General features: G+C 49.0%; 1 protein-coding gene across 4 annotated transcripts in view; it reads left to right on the top strand.

Moving 5' to 3' along the window:
- LOC133107831 (F-BAR and double SH3 domains protein 2-like) overlaps nt 1-20731 on the top strand; it is a 68578-nt gene that overhangs the window by 29764 nt on the left and 18083 nt on the right. For all 4 annotated transcript variants that reach the window (XM_061217047.1, XM_061217045.1, XM_061217044.1 and 1 more), the window contains exons 4-10: nt 7974-8050; nt 8943-9087; nt 9645-9778; nt 11192-11246; nt 11779-11907; nt 18214-18336; nt 19705-19800. In XM_061217047.1, coding sequence (XP_061073031.1) covers nt 7974-8050; nt 8943-9087; nt 9645-9778; nt 11192-11246; nt 11779-11907; nt 18214-18336; nt 19705-19800 — 759 coding nt within the window. The remainder of the gene's footprint in view (nt 1-7973; nt 8051-8942; nt 9088-9644; nt 9779-11191; nt 11247-11778; nt 11908-18213; nt 18337-19704; nt 19801-20731) is intronic.

Below are 20731 nucleotides of genomic sequence, written 5' to 3'. Positions count from 1 at the left end.
TAACCCCCTGCCACTTCACAAAAACAGACCGTTTTCATAAAGTGCCTTTGAGCAAGTCACTAACTGACATTACAATTACAGGATATTTGCGCGGTGAAGTCCAATACAGTTACATAATGGAGACTAATATACTGTATGCCTTTATAATCATCAGGAGCAAATAACCCTCTCAGTCTCTGTTATGTAGCTGCATTGGACCGTGCCGATATCCTGCGTTTGTAAGTTATCACGGACTTGGCCTTCCGCAGGAAGGCAGAGGGTAGCAATAGTAACCCAGAGTGTTAACTCCATATCTGCCCCCAGGCTGCTCCAGAGGCAGATTGAGATGGCAGTTCTACTCCGTCTACCCACCACCCCACCCACCGCGGGGTCACTTGGCACCCCTCTGGAGGAGGCAGGGGCGCCGTGTGTGTGGGCCGAGGGCTTAAAGGCCCGGGTTGGGAAGAATGGAGTCCGCCAGGCAGGGCCCAAACAGAGCCACGGTGACCGTGTGGGGTTCCCGCGGCTGTAATTAGAGGAGATGAATCGGGGACTCTGCCACCAGCGTCCCCTGAATCTCCAGCCCTGCGGACACAGGCAACATGTGAGCAGAAAGAACGGCATGTGTCACACAGATGGGGACAAACCCCCCTCCAGTACCTCTCCTCTCAAAAATATAAACAGGGCAGCCCTCTGTGGGATGGGACGGAGCCTGCACCAGTGCTGAACTGAAAACAAAACGGAGCAGAACCTCCTGTACCACACTTCCAGGCTGAGAGTTTTGGAAGAATTCGATCCCTTTCTCTTTTTTCCCCCCGCTCTGTCTGCTGAAGTCTGGCCGGCAGGAGCCGGGATAATGGCTCCCAGTCACAGAGTTAACGCACTCCAGACCTGAGCGTAATGCAGCACTGCCGTGACTCGGTCCTCGGACACGCTGAACTTTCCTGCACACGCAGCGCGACCGGATCATTTCCGACTCCCGGTGACAGCTCGTGACCTTGGAATTTGTTTTGTCTGCATTCTTATATTGAGCTTCAAAGATTGCAAAGTGAATGGGCTCCAAGCAGATTTTGCATTTGTCCTTCCTTGCATTTGTCCTAACCTTATTTTTAAAACTTCACACCTTTATTTATATTGCATTACATCATTGGTATTTGGCAGACGTACAGTTGATTAGACAGTCCTCCCCTGGAGCAATGCAGGGTTAAGGGCCTTGCTCACGGGCCCAAAGGCTGTGGCGGATCTTACTGTGGCTACACCGGGGATCGAACCACCGACCTTGCGGGTCCCAGTCATGTACCTTAACCACTACTCTACAGGCCGCCCTCGTCCATATATTTAGTGCCATATAACCGATTTATGACACATTTTTTGTCCTTCTTGAATGTAGAGGAGAGTAGCTGCAGGCAGAATCCCCTCTCAGCTGAAGCTGTTTGCGATGCGCGTATGCGTGTTCTGCGTATGGACGAGGACACTGCGCCACGGCCATGCCGTCGTTTAGGCTGACGGGAGGAATGATGGCGCATCTCTCCGTGACCTCTGCCCTCCAGCCTGCCCTGCGCTGCCCTCCCGCGCACTGGCATCGCGGTCGCCACCCCCCCCCCCCCCCTCGCCGCGATCTGCGGGTGTTTCTGAGAGAGAGGGCGAGCTGTGCTCTGGAACCCTCATTACGCTGAATGTGGTCATTATGCCCGGGGCAGCGCTGGCCTGGGCCGGAAGGTTCTGGAAATTGAGCCACCACGCAAAGAGCACAATGAGGGCCCTGTGCAGGCAGTGGAGCGGCCGTGGTGACCGCTGACCACTGCTGGCATACTGCTATCGCACTCCTACTTGGTCTCTCTCCTCCCTCCACCTGTCTGTCTGTGTTTGTTTATTGTGTGGGGTTTTTGTTCCTGCCACTTGTGCTTGCTGGCTGAATAGCCTTGTCATTTTGTAGCACATTCATTGTCATTATCTTTAGAAATCCGGTGACATGCACCAGGAATCGTTCATTGAGTAATGGCCGTGAGTAGGCAATGCTGTTGTGAGACACTGGCCACTTCTCGCTGTTGTACCGAAAAGTCCTCACATTGCACAAAAAAAAGCGTGATATTTCTCCCCCAGCGCTGCTGAACCTCGGCTAGCAGGGCACATAGCCACACTCGAGTGCTCCCCCAGGAGAAAGTGTGCCGAGTCACCGGTGGGCTCAGGTTTCCTGCTGGTAAATAAACCACGGACGGTTCTGGAAGGACGCGGTCAGGATGGAGGAGTGGGCAGTCGGGGGGGGCACTGACAGCCTCTGCTCTGATCTGGGCCTGTGGCTGCTGAGCCTTCCACACTGCCGAGTCGGCACATTTAAGGTCCGCTCCGTCTCCTCATTACGGTGGCGGGAAACTCCGGGATTGTGGCCGGATTCTGTAGCCGGGACAGAATGTAGCCGGGAAATGGGCGAGGGACGGAGAGAGAGAGAGAGAGCGTTATGTCATGGGGGAGGGGAGAGAGCGGGAGAGACATCCAGAAATGTGGCGACTAATTTGAAACAGAGCCGTTGTTTCTTTATTGTTGTCGCTTTTGTTTTTTTCTGAAGGCCGGCAGAATATTTCCAGCCCCGAGTTGGCGGCTGATAAGAGGGCATAGCACGCTGCTTTCATTGTGGGAAACGGCCTCTTGTTATGAGTGCGTGCCTCTGCCACATAATCCATTTAACTCAGAGATGGGAGAGAGGGAGAGAGAGCGAGAGAGTGAGATTAGCTTGTTGGACACCCTTGTCACTATGTCTGTCAGTAACTTCTTCAGCAGAACAGCATTGTACTTCGCTACCTTCGAGGCTGTTATTATTTTCGCACTGAAAACACTTTAAATGGTTAAATGGCTTCTCCTTGGCTGAGACTGTTGCTTAAAAAAGACATGGACACACGTACACACACGTACACACACACACAACATACGCACGCACGCACACATGCATACATACACACACACGCACACACACACATACACCCGCACGCACACCCGCACACACACACACACATACACACTCACACGTACACACACACACACACACACACACACACACACACACACATACACCCGCACGCACACCCGCACACACACACACATACACACTCACACGTACACACACACACATACACACACACACACACACACTCTCGTGTGGTCTGTGGTGCTTTCGCCCTGAGGGCAGCAGCCGTAACCTTGTATTGTCTCTGAGAATGTCAGAAATCTCACTGAAGAGGAACGGGAGTGATGCATGAGCCTCTGTCCTTTCTCTCTGCCTTGATCTCTCTTTATTTCTTTCTTTTTCCTGTACTTCCTGCCCTCCTTTTCTCCCCTAGCTTTGTCATTGCCACCTTCCCCCTCTCCTCTATTATCCCCCCCTCTGCTCTGTCTGTCTGTTGCTGCCTACCTCTTTCCTTCTGCTCCTCTCTCCCTCCTTGCTTTTCTCACTCTCCCTCTGCCGCTCTCTCTTGCTCTCTCCTTCTGTCCCTCTCTCCCTCTGTCCCTCTGTCCCTCTGTCCCTCCACCTCTCCATCAGGTGGGGTCGATGCATTTTTGGGCAGGCCGGTCTGCTCAGGATATCCTGCAGTTCAGCGCCTCGGTCTGCTGGCCGACAACAACAGGAAGTGGCGGAGCACCCAGACGAGCCTCCCCTGGCACCGCACGGAAGTGCTGACCGCCACCTTTCCTGTTTATTCTGCCTCACACGCCCGCACCACAGCACACCGCACCCTCGCTGCAGTCTGCTGATGTCATCATCTCAGCAGAATCCAGCACAGTAGTTTACACGCAACTACTTTACTTGGATCATATGGTTGTGTCATTCTTCATTCTTAGTATAATGATCTTAAATAAGAGGTTCTGCCATCTTGAGCCTTTCATTCTTAATGTGTTCATTTTTAGGTTTCCTTTCTGTCATTTGCTAACCCCAAAAGTGGGGGAGGGGCCTGTAAGGTCCATAGGTGACCTCACTTCCTGTGAGACAGACACACACTGCCCCTGCCGTCAGACTTAAAAGTAGGTTTGGGTGCAGTGATACAGGCCTGCCTTCCAGGGCTGTGTGTACAGGGCTGGTGCTAGACACAGGCCATCTGTCCAGGGCCAAATGGGTCCACAATCGCTATCTCTGCTGAGGAAATTCTCACCTCCCACCTGTGGGGTCTCCAATGAAGAATGGAACATCAGCAAACGTGTTCCAGGGTTGCGACATTCTGTTGTGACAAGTGGGCGACTGATTGTGTGATGGGAACTGAAACCAATAAAACAAACCAAAAAACCCACATGCAAAGGCCCACCTTTTACGCAATCAAAACACATTGAGGACACCCAGGCCTTTTGCCTGAGCGTCAGCTAATGGAGATCCTAAATAACCAATGAGCATTGAGGAGTTAAAACAATGACATATTTGAAGAACCTTAGACATTCCGACGCTTGTCTGTGACTCTTCTGACAGAGTTTGTAGCTTCGGCTGCAGTTCTCCTGAAAACCAGCGTCTGGACGCTGGCCACGTGGAAGAGGGCCATCTGTGCGTGTCCTCCGCTCTGAGTGGCGAAGCCCACAGGTCTGAGCGAGAGCCCAGCCTGCTCGCAAACACCAGAGACACGCTCATTTTTGGGTTTTGTTACTGCCTTAGAGGAGGGCAGATTCTCTCTCGCTCCTCTTTTGCGAGCAAAAGCTTGGTTGAAGGTTTACCTAGACCACACAGGAAGAAGCCGCCAGTTGCTTCTTCTTTGGGTGGTTACCAAGATGAGAACTGTCTGTTTCCTGTCACCGTAATGCTGAGCTGCGTGTTTATGTCAATGAGGCAACAGCTAGACTGGAGGAAGACCGCTGTGATGGGGTGGGGGCGGGGGTACAGAGGGGGTCCTACAGCCAGCCGAGTGAATCGCAGCAGAGGAGGGGGGGGGGTTCTCTTAGGCCACAGAATAGACTCGTTGGAACGCCACACGGCGCTGTCACACAGGAGACCAGAGCGCCGTTTGGGGGAGAGTGGGGCACATTGATGGTGTCACTGACTGAGGAAGGGTACAAGTGGAGCCAGTTCCAAAAACTTAAGGGCCAAGTTTGCTCTGCAGTCCCCATTGAGCACTTGAATGTTTGGCAGCGCTTTTGTTTATTGTGTGTGTGTGTGTGTGAGAGAGAGCAGTGTGACTGACGTCGAGAACTGACGTCCTGTTCTAAGAGCAATGATCCTTTGAGACCCCTCATAAAAAAGCAGAAGTTATTTAATTTTGTATTTATTGTACTGGTGGCGTTGTCAGACTGCGTTTGCAAGCGTTTTCCGTGGGAACGACATCTTTCTCTTTTTACTCACCAGCTCGTTTGTCACTGTCAGTCTTCCACCATTCTCTCACGTGTGTCTGTCTCTGCAAACATCTTTGTCCCTCTTCCATGCAGATCATTTCTGACTCGGTCCTCTCAAGCACCAAGTTTCTTTTTTGTTGGTTTTTTTTTTTTAATGCAGTTTTTTAGGAAAATTACCATAGTGTACAAGCTCTCAAACTGACCAGTAATAAAGCATTTGGATTGTCAGTAATGGGGCTTTTTGTAGCCCTCCAGTTCATAATAACTGTGGTAGCACTATCATGATTTTGGCAGTGAGATAAATTTGTGACCTTGTAAAACTCACAGATGGAAATATGGTTTGTGACCACAGCTGAAGCTGATGGAACAGATGTCGTTTTCTCAGGTTAAGAGGTTAGCTTATATCTGGACACAAGACACTACTGCATGGGTGAATTTTATTTTCGAGTTGCCCCAGACACCTCTCCGGCCTGCCTTTAGTTGTCTCCTTTCTTACTGCGTGAGCGGTGCTCTGCATGTTCACTGAATTCTGGGAGAGTTGATAGCTCTAGCTCTGCTCCAGTCCTCCTGTGAGAATTCCGACATTATCCCAGTTCAGCTGCCTGACCTATAGAGAAAATACTTTTATCAGTGGTCTCAAAACCTGTTTACTGCCTCAGGTGAGTTTCAAGATGGCTTTATAAGCTGGCTGAAGAGGCATATTGTACAGTAAAACATGCATACTCTGCCACAGCCTCAGTGCTGATGCGGCATTAACAGAATGGCCCTGTGGTTTGGGAGTTAAGGGGGGTGATTATGGTGCCCTGCTTGCAGCCCTCATGCTTAAGAGGAGCTGGTCATATGACAGGGGCGTGGGGGAGGAGCTAAGTTGAGACTGTGTGCTAATTGTTAAATGACGGCCCAGTCTGCAGGTCGGGCTGAGCTCCTGGAGAAGGAGAAGCAGTCAGACAGACAGGCCTGCGGGCGGAACTTCCTTCCTGCTCAGGAGCAGGAGACTGGGGGCAGGGCCGTGGAGGTCTGGGAGTTATTTTAAGGTTTCCGAGGGGAGGAAAGTAAATAAAAGGTGGAACGTCAGCTGATGAAAGGGATCCAGGTCTAGGCTGAATGGCTTCCTCAGAAGCTTTGCCCCTCCCCGACCTTTACCTTGTAATGCAGGTATGAGGCTGGCTCAGCACCCTGCTTCTGCTGGCTCTTCATACACACAGCTTCAGTCCGCCCGCCCTGCTTATTTTCCTGATGATTTTTCAGAAAGTAAATAGTATTTCCTTCTGTCTCTCTGGTGAGGAAGGCTCAGTTGACTGATATATATTTGTCCTGATCGATCGTCTTCAAAATATGTGACACCAGTCGATAGCTGCACTAAGACAGAATACAAAGTGCGCAGTAATGCGAGGTTGGCCGACACGCCGTCGCGGCCCCCATTGGTGGACGATGTCGTCACATGACCCCTCCAGCTCCCATTGCACGCGCACTGGCTCCCAGGCCCTGTGGCAGCTGAGCTCAGGCAAGACACACGGCTGAGAATCCAGCTTGGTGTCACTGCCTTAACCAGTGGTCTTCTCCCAGTGCAACCTCCTCACGCGTTTTCATCGCTTTCTCCCAGCATTGAAATTAAAGATCCATCATTGATAAATATCCCTATTGTAGCTTAATCATATGAAGTCCTTTTATTAACTCAGGCAGCGTTCAAAGTGCTTTTTGTCTGCTCTAGATGAAAGAAAATGAGCAAACTGCCATTTCCTGTTAGCTCTATGAGACTGATTCCCCAAAGTATTAGTGCCTGTGCCTGTGTGGTGCTCTAGTAAAACACTTTAGTGAGAATGTGGCAGCTGAGGAAATCAAGTCACGCTACAGCCATCATCCAGCACGTTCTGTACTCGACCCTGGAGTGGGGCCGGAAACCAACAGGGGGCGCACTTTGATTTTCTCCTTCATGCAGGGGGCCATGTGAAATCGGTGTGTGGGCTCCTTTTCCACAGAAGTTAATTTCACCTTTTTAACAGCTGACCTGTCAACCTGAGTCTCTGCTGCTGTTCAGTGTGACGGCACTCTCCTTTTGGCTCTTGTCCATTTTCTCCTGCTGTCATTATTTGAACCACTTTCTCACAAATACTTGTCTAATAGTTTGGCAGAAAAGATGCATCTATTAAACCCTGTGTTTTGAAGGCTTGCAGGGGGATGTGAGGGGCTGTTCATTACCTCCAGCTAAACACTCTCTGTGGGTTCATTTTAATTTTCAATTCATCACACCCCCTCCACAAAATATGAATGGACCCCTGACCGTTCTGTCATTCCGTGTCATTCTGTTTCATCGTATGTTCTGGCCCGGTCTCACAGCCCGGTCTGTCAGGCTGGACCAATCAGAGGGCCCGGGTAGTCAGAGTGTGGGTTCTGCTCTGTGCCCTCAATTCATGTTTGCCTTGTTCAGATCCTGGCTTTGAGCTCTGAACGCGCTCCAAAAACGCAGCCCTCCCTGCAGCAAGCATATGGTGCGGTGTGCAACTGTGAGTCTGTATGGGGCTGTCTGCCGGCTTTATTATTTAATGATGGTTTAATTAACGGTCGTTCACAGCTGAGGTCATGAGAACGCACACACACGGTCGCCGGCTCAGCGGGACTGCAGCGCTCCCCTTTAAGAGGAGTACAGTAGCTGTGCATTGTTCCTCATTAATTCTGTTCTGTTGTCTTTTCAGGCCCTGCAGAAGTTGGCGAGTCAGTACTTAAAGCGGGACTGGCCTGGCGTCATCGCCGATGAGAGAACTGATTATAGGTACAGTAATATCTCTTCTAATGGGGAATCGTACTGTTCGAGTGCATGTATGGGGATCACGGTTTTGTATTCGATCCAGGCCGCTGTTTTGTCCGGTTGCACCCAGGGTTTGAAAGGCCTAAGTTGGATGAGACAACAGCATCTCCCCCCACCACTGGTTGATTGGGCATCTGTAGGTTTGCCTATTGGGCTGCACATGAAGGGTCTTTACCCCACTCATGTCTGGGCTCTGCCTGATGTGTGAACTGTGGGAAGATGACAAGCAACTGGTGATGTCACATTCTGTACAGGAGAGCACATACTGGACTGGACTCCCAAGTCTTTGATCCCCCAAGTTCACAATGACAATGAGGTTGCAATGTGAAACGGATTGAGCATTGCAAAATGGGGAGGACAATGTCTCATGAAGGTTTAATTCACTTCTTTATTTGTATATTTGTATTTTAAATGCTTTACTTTTTGTGATTTATTTGTAAGTGAGGATATGCATTGTTTATATATGAGAATATAATTTGGAATTCAAGCTGATACAGGTTCTCTCTGTGTAGTGCTCTGGGATAATTCATTTGTTAAGGTCACAGGATGGCTTCATGTCTTATGCATGGAAACTTTGAGGCCCTTGATTGACATTCAGTGACTCATTCAGTCTTTTCCCCAGCAACATCAGTGTGGAACGGTGCTGACTCATCTAAGAGCCAATATCACGGACTAGGCCGCACAAATGGCTGTGCTGTTGCCTGTTATCTGCTGTAGAAAGCTTATTCTCCTGTCTCCTGGCACTGTGCTGCTTGTTGCTGCTTGAAAGGCTATTCCCATGTTCTCTGACTGAGTACTGTGCGGACATTGTGCCTGTTGCTGGTTGTGAGGGTACTCTCCTGTCTCCTTCCTGTAGGAATGTTTATGCTGTGTGGAAGGCCTACCTGGAGGGCACTGTGCAGGTGACCCAGTCTCGCATCAACGTCTGTGAAAACTACAGGAATGAGATTTCAGACCCGGCCAAGACCGTCAAGCTCTACAAGGAGCAGCAGCTGAAGAAGGTAGTGACAGTGTCTCGGGCCCAGACTGTCTTTAGATGCATTGTCTCTGCCTCTATACTGTATTTATTTGGTTCATACAGTAGATGGTTCCAAGAAGCAATTCAGGTTACTTATCCTACAGTCACAAATAAATTAATTAAGGATCAGGCAGATGTCAGCATTAACTCTTGTCAACCTCCCCTCACACACACACACACACACCTATGGCCTCAAACATAATCATCTTTCATAAATCCACAAATCCAAGATTTCTCTTTATGCTGTCATTGGAGATCACCTGCTGTGAAAATATATATTCTATATGAGCATAGATGAGTATCACTGCTAGATAAGCATAATGAACAGCTTAGTTGACCTCCCCTCCTTAGACTGATATTTCACCCCCTCACGACCATAACTAGGGCTGCAGCCGTGATGCCGTGATGCCGTGTCCGCGGGTCAGAGCAGGAGGGGCACGTCTGCTGCATTAGGGTAACCAGGGAGATGAGGGCTCCTTAATAACATTGCTGATTCTTCCCTCTCTCCTTCCCTCCCTCTGCTCCTCTCTCCATGCCCAGTGTATCGACCAGCTGACCCGGATCCAGATGGAGCTCCAGGACACGGTGAAGGATCTGGCCAAGTCCAAGAAAAAGTACTTGGAGATGGAGCAGATGGCTCAGGCTGTGAGAGAGAAGGCTGATATCGAGTCCAAGTAGGTGCATGGTTACCAAGAGACGGCGTGGTCTTTATTTGACCTCAATACGGGGGCATCCTGTACTGTACCGTTATTAATAACCTGAATGAAGTATTCACCCACCGCTGCGGTTAACCTGCGTGCACTATTCACACAATGCATCTATAACAGCCTGCAATCCAAGTTCATTAACAGCTGAAATGCAGAAGCATCATGTATTATTATTATTAGTAAGCAGCAAACAAGCTGATAACTCTTTCAGGGGTCACTTGCATATAACCTATATTCTACATCATTTACTGAAGCAATTGAATTTCATATAGTTCCCTGTCATGGCTAGAAGTCCAGCATTCTGAACATTGCTAATGTGTGAGCTTATATCCATTCATTCACTGTCCCACAAACTCGGGCCCCACTGGTGTTCTGTGTGATCCGTTCTGCGGGCCCCGGGGCCCCGGGTCTGTTCCAGAGTGAGGCCGGGCCAGGGCGAGCCGGTGGGGCAGGTTTCTGGATGCCCGCCGTGTTTCTGTGTCAGTTTCCTGGCAGCTCCAGCGGTGCTTGGCTGCTCTGCCACAGGAGCCCTGAGCCCAGGCGAGAGAGAGCGGAGGGGTGGTGGGGCCCGGGCCGGGCAGAAATGCCACTTCTAGAATAGTGCCATTGTCTGCTCACAGACACCAAGAAACACTCCAGCATGTTTTAAGACGACACGGGGGTTACGCGGCTAACCTTTCCCTGGGGGAACCTTTCCTTGGGTACAGGGCGAACGACACAGACGGAGCTGAGGCCCTGCCAGCTCCGCTCTGAGGTGGGCGGCGGTGGGAAGGGTTTATTACAGGAACGCAGAATTTGTTAAACATGCGCCGTCTATTCACACCCCCCCTATAACGGCCGTTAGAGGGGCCTGCCAAGCCGTTGAAAGGGGGGGTGGTCTCCCCAGCTGGCTCAGGGAGGCTTTATTGATTGGCCAGTCTGGATCGCTTTGCATTTTATTACTCAACGTAAATGTGCAGGAACTGCCATACCCTGCTTGTGGGGGGAAAGCCCCGACTTTTCATTAAAACCAGTGGGCCGGCGGCCATTTGTCATCGTCACTACCAAGCCACTTGCCTGCTCTCTGGGAGCCCCAAGCCAAATTCACCTTGAGCCGTTATTAGGCTGTGTTATGTGAACGCGGGGCCTTGCCCGTGGTTCTGGGCAGTAGTGCAATACCTCAGTGGAGTCTGGGAGGAGAATGTGACGCAGTTGTTGTAACGAACACGTCCGCACACACAGGCACACGCTCGCTCTTTGGATGCCTCACTCAATTGTAAACATCACTCCTGTAATGTTGTTTTAATGATGGGGCGTACTGTTCTGTGACAAACCTGTCGTGTCCCCGGCTCTCGAGCGGGAAGGCGGAATTTGGGCTGTGATTTATGTCTCTCTTCCCAGGTCCAAGCTGAGCCTGTTTCAGTCCCGGATAAGTTTACAGAAAGCTAGCGTGAAGGTAAGCCGCTCCTCTGTAATGTCACAGACAATAATTAAACTGACTTCTCAACACTGTCCACCACGCCGAGCAAGAAACGTCCTGCATGCATTGATTTTCCTTCCTCCATGAAGCGTCTGTTAGCACGAGGTGGCCTGAGGCTTCATCAGAAATAATATACACCACTGAACAGTGGAGAAGAACAGCATCTCATAAAATGCTCTCAGTTTAGTGAAATGATGAGCCTCGATGGGCCGAACGGCCGGTTCTTTTCATTATGTATTCTTACGTTCTTATGTTTTATGTAAGAGAGCGAGATATTTTTGATTTAACGGCTTGCTGTTATTGAATATTACATGAAGCCAGCAGATTCCTCATGCAGCGTTACACTGATGGGAGTAGATGCGTCTTACTGAGAATGTTGAGCCTATTAGAAGGTGGCGCTAGCGCATTAGCATGTGTCATCAGCGGTGCAGGAAAAGCGATTGATGGGCTGCCATCTGCAGAAATGCTCTTGCCCTACTCTGAGATGGTCGTCTGTCTCTCATTCCAGTTAAAAGCCAAGAGGAACGACTGCAACTCGAAAGCCACCCATGCCAGAAACGACTACCTTCTCACACTAGCTGCAGCCAACGCACACCAAGACCGGTACTATCAGACTGACCTGATCAACTGTATCAAGGTGAGGCTTGTAATGGAGTCTGGTGGATTTCTTATCTGAGCTGACTATCACCTAGTCTGGTACCCTCTAGCTTGCATTGAAGTTGTTAAGGAATTGAACCCACAATCTTCCGGTCAGAGTACAACAGTGCTCCTTCTGTTCTGTACTACTGGGCAGGGCAGTATAAGACCCCTCTGTCTTACTGTGCTGGTTGTCTTGATCATAGCCCCCTTTCTCTATGGTTAATCACGCTTTCTCCCTCACAGGTAGTCTGTATTGGCCTTTATGATAGAGCATTATCTCAACTCACTGCTGAAGTCAGTGCACACCCAGGAGCACACATGCGCACACACTCTCACACGCATGCGCACACACACAGACTGCGGCTTGCTGCAGTAACTGAGATCCCTCAGTGGTCCCTCTGTCCCTTCTCTCTCTGACATCTTTTATTGTTAGTTGACAGGAAAGGGGTGGAATATAAAAAGTCAGGGCGGATCATTAAGACTGCGGGATTGCGTATTTCAGGCTGGGTTGCGGTATTGATTTGGGTTATGCATTAAAAGACGGTCACGTTTTTTTTCCCACACAGCGCAGCGCTGTTCAAGCCGCTGCCTGCCTGAACTATCCCTGGTATGAGAGGCATGCGGGTCTCCGCAGGGTCAGTCCTGTGTCTGGGCTCTCAGGGGATCAATGAAAAACAGCCTTTTCTCTTTTTTTGCCTGAGCGCTTCTGAGGAAGGCCGCAGTCGTGAATCCTTTAGCGGTTCTGACGGCGTTTAAGACCGCGGCGCTACCGTCCTGCGGCGCGTCGCAGGTGAGCGTGACCGCGCCGTTAACCTTCTCAGTGCGTGGGCGGCGCGGGCCGGCGTCGTGGGAATCGCCGTCTCCGAATTAATGATCCTTTTTACTGCAGCCCTGAAATGTCACCAGAGGCCTGGTAATTTCCCACAGTCCATAACCCCCCCCCTTCCGCACACACGCCTCCCACAGCGCCCAGTCAGGACACGACACCACTATCACCATTATCTCTATCGGCTCTGTGGTTCACCTGGTTATTCATCCTGTGGTCAAGTTCCTACACAATGGGAGATTCTGCTCTTGTCATGTATAGTGTATTCTCATATACAGTATATTTTAGGATTGAAAGGGCCTTGCAGTAAGAAATTGATGTGGTGTGTATATGTATACGGACAGATGTCATGGTAAACCTGGGGTGCTTTGTTGGCTCAGCTGAAAATGTTTTCATATAGTCCTGCTGACAAAACATTTGAAAAAAAGCTTCAATTCTGCTGCGCTCGCAATGCACTGGCAGCACAAAACAATATGTTTCAATTCAGAGATGTCCGTTCATTTGTAGAAGCCATAGCTTATAATATTGAACTCTGTCATGTCCAATCTACACTGCCTGCTTTTTACGCTGTACTGTAATACACCGGTGTGTATAAGTCCTCTGCAGAGCTGCAGTGTGCTTGTTTGTGTTTGTGTTTGTGTGTGTGTGTGTGTGTGTGTGTGGGTGCGCTCTCATGACTCAGTCATGTTACTGAGAGACTGCAACTGTTTAATAACCTTCTGTAGCATTACCTTCATGTTACTGCTATGTTGTGTACTTTTCCTCTGTATTCTCAATTTAGCATGTATGTATACAGAATCCCACATAACCTACAGTAGCCAACATAGTTGTGTGTGTTTGCATGTCTGTGTGTGTGTGTGTGTGTGTGTGTTTGTGCATGTGTGTGCGTGTGTCTGTCTGTGTCTGTGTGTGTGTGTGTGCATGTCTGTGTGTGACTGTGTGTGTGTGTGTGTGTTCGTGCATGTGTGTGTGTGTGTGTGTGTGTGTGTGTGTGTGTGCGCGCGCGCTTGTGTGTTTATTTATCTCACTGTAGCTGTTCTGCTGCTGCAGTACTGTACAGTGACACAGGGTGCAGTTGGCTATAATCAGTAGTCACCAGATCTCTGCCTCCCCCAGCCTGTTATTAGGTTACAAATCACAAGACAGTACGGAGCAGGGCCCCACTGCGCTGATGCTGTTACCCAGAGAAGCCCATAAACAGGCTCCCATCACCCCGACAGTCCTTCGCCCTGCGGCCTGAGACTGGAAGTGCCTTTCGCCCCGAGTCGCTGGGGCCGTGCCTCTTCCGGCTGGAGCCCTCGCTCTTTCATTACCCATGCTTGCTGCATGACAGGACTCATTTTGGGTAATGGAGCCTGCCTGAGTTCGCCTCCCTCCAGTGCCTCTCTTCGGCGCGGGGTGCAGTATCTCATTTCTTGTACTTAAACAGGCTGAAAGCTGTTCCTGGAGAGCGCAGGGCGTGCGGTTGCCAGAGAGACTGCGGTCCGGATCCTGGTGTCTGACCACCCCGGCCGCATTTGCATACAGTTCCCCCGGGCGCTGGCGCCGTTTACAGCGCCTTACGACTGGAAGCCTTCAGCCTCCTGGCTACGAGCTGGCTGCAGTGCGCTGGGCTCTTTGGGACAAAAAGGCTCAGAAAAAATAGCTGTTGTCAAAGGTAAAGTGGTTCTGAAGAGAGCCGACAGAAAAGATTCAATCAGACACAAGAGCCAATCGGGCATGAAGTACGGTGTGAAAAGAGCCAGTCGGACTTAGAAGAGAGCGAATCTGACATTTGTTACGGTCTAACGAGAAGTCAGCTAGACTTGAACGATGGCGTTAAGAGAGCCGTACGGGTGCGGGCGCTGGTCTCGAGAGACCAATCACACACAATGGGTGAGAACGCTCAGCGATGTTGCGGAAGGTGAGAAAAACAACACCGGGTCTGGCGGCAGCCGACACTTCTGAAGTTTGAGATGCGTAGGGGGGGTGCAATTGAACCGGCTCCCGCTTAAGAAATGGGATGGTTGTCGTGTTGCTCCGTGCATGTGCCCAAACAGCGTCTGGTGCCTCTTAGCGATGGCTAATACTGAACATTAAAACTGCATTAGTACGGTAGGCAGGGGGTGGCTTGTGCCCCTGTTGAAGGGCCAATTAGCACGGGAGTTTGTTGTGATTGAAAGGGAAGGGGCCATTGCTCCTCGCGTTGTATGCTCCTCCGCCCCCCCGCTGGGCGGACAGAACCACGCGCCCGCTTTTCTTTTCTCAGGGACTCTTAGTTGTCGGCAGTGGGAATGGAAATGTAAATTGTGAGGGAAAGAGGGCTTTTAGGTGTGAATAATTGATCAGCGGCCCCCGGTGACAAAGCCCCGTGCTTCAGGGCAGCAGGCTGTCGCTGGTGTGTGAGGAGCGCTCCGCGGTCCTTTCTGTGTCCCGCCGACTTCTCAAACAAATTTCCCCTCGCCTTTTCTCTGTCCCTGTTTCCGCTTTTCACTCTCCTTTTCTCTGTCCCTGTTTCTGGTTTTCTCTCTCTATCTCTTTATCTCCCTCCCTCTCCCTTGCTGTATCCTGGGAATTGCAGTATCTGAGTCAACAGAACCCTTGGGGAGTGACTAGTGGTGCCCCCTTCTGTCGAATGAGGGTTAGTGTCGGTTAGTTTTTTCAGGAGGCGTTTCAGATCACATGTAATTTGTCATAATGTTGTAGCCAGATCAGCGTACAGTTGAAAAAGCTCTGTGAAATCCAGCATGGATGCTCCATGCATTTCAGAGCTGTAGCTGCAGCTCCTCTTGGTTGCCCCTCCCGTGTGTCTACCTATGTTGCAGACTGAAACGTACAGTACGCACTCTCCGCTGACATGTTTTGGCCGCTGAGAGCCTAAAGACCTGGCTCTGTCTGTCCCAAGGCTGTCTTTTCTGCATGTGGTCATTTAGCCTCCCATGGCTCAAGGGCCTGCTTTGACTCTACACATATAATTATTATTTTTAATTCTACACCTGAAGGGGCCATCCTGCCAGCTGCAGAGACTCCTGTAACAGCTGTGGAGCAGCGCCTCCTTCAGTCGACAGGAGGGAGGAACCACAGCCTGATGCATTCACAGCCACACCTTTGAGTGCTTTTTATTTACTACATCCAGCTCTATTCGGTGCACACCCTATCAGTGCTGCTTGTTGTCCCAAATTTTGGTAGTATATAATTTGGTCAGCCCAGTATTACCTGGTTTTGGTGGGGGTCCACAGCAACCAGGTGATACTTACTCTACAGACTCTCTGTTCACCTAACCTGACCAGCACTGGGTGGCTGTACAAAAACACTTTGCAGTTTGAATGCATAATTATGTAAAAGGCTGCCTTAGACTGGAATAGCCAGACCATAATGCCACTTTTTAAAAATAATATCTTTCGGTATCTTGTAGCTTTTTTTAAAGGTGTATTTCAGCAAAGATTCAAAACTGGGTCAAGTGTGTTTGGTTTTTGCTGGTTTGCTGGCTGTCCTAGTTGTGGTGAAAGTCTTAATCCCTCTTTCAGAACCACCTTTCTGTACAAATGTTGCCATGACTGGATAATTGCTGAAAGCGGAAAGGATTGGGTGAGGTTGAGTTTAATTTAGGACCAAAACCTCAGAGCACAGAGGTGCTAATGCAGAGGTAGCATTCGGGCATGTGTGAATTTGTGTGCTTTTGAGCACTTATTCTCGGGGTCTGTACATTACAGGCATGCACATGTGTGTAGTGTAGATAAGTGTGCCTGAATATCTGTGCTCATTGAGTGTGTGTGTATGCGTGTGTAAGTGAGAGTGAGATATGGCCCATGTCTATATATTGTGTGTGTTTATGTATGTCTTTTTGTGTGTTCTTGTGTGCTTGGCAGTGCGTGTTTGTATTTTCAGGTTCACTCTGAGTCAGCAGGATGCATCCAGTTCCTCCTGCCACTTTGCAGGCTGGTCTCAGTGTAACTGGATCCGTGTGTGTAGTACAGTGTGTGCAGTGCAGTGTGTGCTGTGTTTTTATAAAAGGCTGACATTTGCTTCTCCCTCTTCACACCCCACCACACCACACTACCCACCGCACCGTGGGCACACACTCCTCAGGGAGTGTGGGAGTATAGGGGGGGTGGGGGTGTGAGGAGCTACAGTCGAGTGCGTTCTCCTGAAGACGGTCCCAAAATCTGTGCCTCAGAGAGTGTGAGTCAGGGAGAGTGAATGTGAGTTCTGGTGCGTTCTCACACAGTTGTCTGTAAATGACTGTTTTCTGCTTTGTTGTTGATGACTTCACCGTCCACAGAGAGGGTTACACAAGAACACTGTAATACATCTGTGCGGTCGTGGTCTTAGGGGATGTGGCCTGTGCGTGTGTGTGTGTGTGTGTGTGTGTGTGTGCATGCGTGCATGCATGCATGCATGCATGCATTTATGTGTGTGCTGGTGTGTGCCTGGTAATCTCATGAACAAAGGTGAAGCTGGTTGACTAGCATTAACTGGTGTGTGGAATGAGGTTCAATTGGAAGCCAGTGTCTTTGCCAGTCACGTTTACCACAGTCCAGCCGGCCCTCAGCTCGAGACAAAACCAGGAAGCAAAGGTTCTCCCCCTCCTGGCTCACAAATCACTCAGTGAGCCAGGAAGCCCTCCCCTCTCCCCATACTCATGAAGAATGGGTTTTTGGGAAGGGGTGGAGGGAGGCTTGGGGGTGTGGGAGTGTAGGAATTGTTACGAGCCTGTCAACGGGAAGCAATGTATTTTGCTGAGTCACATACCCTTCCATTCCAGGAAATGACACAGATGTAAGCAAACCTTACTTCTAGAAACCCTCCTGCTCCGCTGCCCCCCTCCCTCCTGGTTGAATGACTTAAGAGCTAGCTAGAAATTAATCAGAACTGACATTGAAAAGAGTTCAACAAGTTTAGCTGTGTAGAATCTTATCATAGCCCCACAACATGTCCGGTGTTCCTGATAACTGTGCTCCTTTATTGCATTGGGTCTGTACTCCCGAATGTGTACTCACATTCTATGAAACAGTGCTTTTCAGTTGAGCCAACTCACAGATTACCTGCTCCACAGCTTGTGAATTATTTGTGTGTGTGCATATACAGGCATGTGTGTTTGTGCGCTTGTTTGTGGGGTCTGTCTCCTCAACATGCATGCACATGTGTGTAATGTGTGTAAAGTATTTCTGAATATCTGTGCTCATTGTGTGTGTGTGTGTATGTGTTTCTGGGCCTTGGAATCTGAACTCGGCAACCTTTTTCCAGCAGCTGCTCTCTGAACATTCCTGACTGATCCGAGAAATAGAGTAGCAAAATAAACCCTGTTCCCTTGTACTTTTTTGTGGAGCTCTGAAGCCACAAAGCTCCCCTCATGACGTCACTCCTTTTGTCTCTCTGTGTTCATGTCTCCTCTCTCTCTCTCCCTCAACATCTGCCTCTTTCTCACTCTCTCCATCTCTCTCTCCATCTCGCTCTCGTTCTCACAAAAGTGTTTTGTTTCTTTTTCCTGCCCCCCAGGCCCTGGATGGAAGCATCTACGATCATGTGAAGGATTATTTGATATCGTTGTGCCGGACAGAACTGGAGGCATTCCAGGCCATCCACAATACGTTCCAGTTCCTCCTGGAGAAGTCCAGCAGAGTGAGTCACCCTCCTCCTGGAGCTCTCTTCCCACAATCCCTCACACCTCTCCTCAGTTCACCTTTGCTTTGGAGGCCTTTGCTTCTCTCTCAGAACACACCCCTGGAGAGGTGGGGAAGCCACTTCGTGTGGACAAAGGAGTGTCTGACTCAGGTTTACAGTGGCAGTACTGAGTCTGTCCAAGCCCAACACAGAGGCTGTACTGTGCGGTCGGTTCCACCTGTGACTCTGCGGTCCATTGCTTAAGTGTGCTGACAGTTGAAATATCACAGAGAATGGCGTTTTATAATATAAGCACACATATACAAATACATTGCTCCACAAAAACACATATTTACCTTCTGGCATGGTGGATGATGAATTGCGTATTAATATGCTTTAGTCCAGCTAAGCATGTACAAACAGATGCATTTCATACAGGTTTGCTTTTGTCCTTCCATGAACTTTTGCAGTGCTGCAATCCTGCTACACTATAAGGAATATCTACCGATTAATGTGCAATTTTTCCCATCTTCTATTTATTCATTTACTAGCGCCTGGAAATAGTTTTTTCTTGTGACCTGTATGCATTGTTAATGAAGTACACAAACCTATTCTGCTGAAAATTCAGTTTGGCTGATAGACGACTTTCCAATACAGACCAATATGCTGACCAATTAATAATCAAATTCTCAGCTTGTGCAATTGTTTACACTTTGTCTGTAAGCATATTTCTTCTTTTTGTAATCAAGTGTCCTTGTTTTTCTTTGCCAGTAATGCCTGAATCCAGTGGTTTGGCATAAAAACTTAAACATTATGATTCAGTCCAAATATTAATATGATAAATATTAATGCAAGCCATTCCTTCACAAAGAAAGCTTGCCACATTTGCACAGATGGTATAATAAATTCAATTAGCAAATACATTTTCTTGGATTTTTTTAGCTTTTAAAATGATATGCGTTTTAAATATTTGTCACATAACATGAAATGGAAAACATCATAACAAAATAAAACATTGGAAAAGTAAACCATTTGAACTACAGGCATAGTCCTGCTATCACAAGCCACAATCCACCCAGTCAGGATAGGATAGACTAACCCACATCCATGTGACATGCCTGGGTCCCAAGTGGTGCTGGGTAATTTTTCCTCATCTCCAGGTGGCGGGCAGTTAAAGCACATCTGGTTCATTTCAGGTATAGATGTCTTACTGTCATGGGCGATCATTGGAAATACTGTTCCGCGTTTCTGGGTTAGCGGTCTGTTTAGATGCGTCTCTTACTATATTTCTGACAATACATCTTCGTCTCTTCTGCCTTCTGCCTCCCGTTTCCTCTTCTTTATTACTCCTCACTGTTGCCCTCTCTCTCTGTCTCTTTCTCCTAGGTGATGCAGGACTTTAATCAGCAGCTGTTCATGCAGGAGAATCCCATCTTTCATAAAGCACAGTCCTTCCAGTTTCAGCCCAGTGACAGTGACACGGTAGGTCCCTCAGCCCAGGAACCCCCTCCCTTCAGTGGGCCTAGAGGCCTGCATTTCACCCACATAGCACTGGACTGATCTTCATCCAGGCAGCAAACACACACAGGGGACTGCTGGCGGTTTAATCATGTAGAGAGTATTCTGAATTGGAGATGGGATTTTTTTTTATGTTTTACTTGAGTGCTCATTAAAAATAACCATACCTTAAAGTTAAAACTCTATATTCGACCTTCCTTGATGTTTCTCATTTGTGTGGAGAAACGATTGCAAACCAGTCTACAAATGGCATCTTTAACCACTCAACTTTTTTTCAAATATCCTTTTGTTGTATTACCATGAAGTAAATTGCATTTCGCCGTTGACTCATTCTTTTATAGATGCCGTGATATAGGAATGCAAATCGTTCCAAGCGAAAATACTGATTTGCATCAAAACCATATGCTGTCCCAGTCTTGACTTCACCATCAGCGGTGTTTATGTGGTGTATAAATCCGCGTATCCGTTCCTGTTTTCGCCTCTTTTTTAACATGCCAGATGTGGAGTCCTGTTAACATGGAGGGGTGGGAGTGGTCTATGAAGAGTCCTGTTAACATGGAGGGGTGGGGGTGGTCTATGAAGAGTCCTGTTAACATGGAGGGGCGGGGGTGGTCTATGAATTCCCCACTCCCACACATCAATGTGTGCCATGCTGTGACATGCACTCTTGTGTAAGGTGTGGGTTCAGATGGCAACATTGATAGAGGAGGAGCAAAGTTCCCTTCCTTAAACTTTAGACCCAGGGCTCTATGCCTAATGCAATATGACCAAATCTCTGAATGGTGAGGCTTTTAGCAATAAGCGCATTCCTTGTATGTGTGTCTGTGCGTGCGCATGTGCGTGCGTGTGTTTGTTTTTATCTCCGCACACATCCTATATAATCTTGCCGCTTGTT

Source organism: Conger conger, chromosome 13, assembly GCF_963514075.1.
Source record: "Conger conger chromosome 13, fConCon1.1, whole genome shotgun sequence".
NCBI lineage: Eukaryota > Metazoa > Chordata > Actinopteri > Anguilliformes > Congridae > Conger > Conger conger.
The sequence above is the reverse complement of the archived record's forward strand: the minus strand, read 5'-3'. Positions and strand labels throughout refer to the sequence as shown.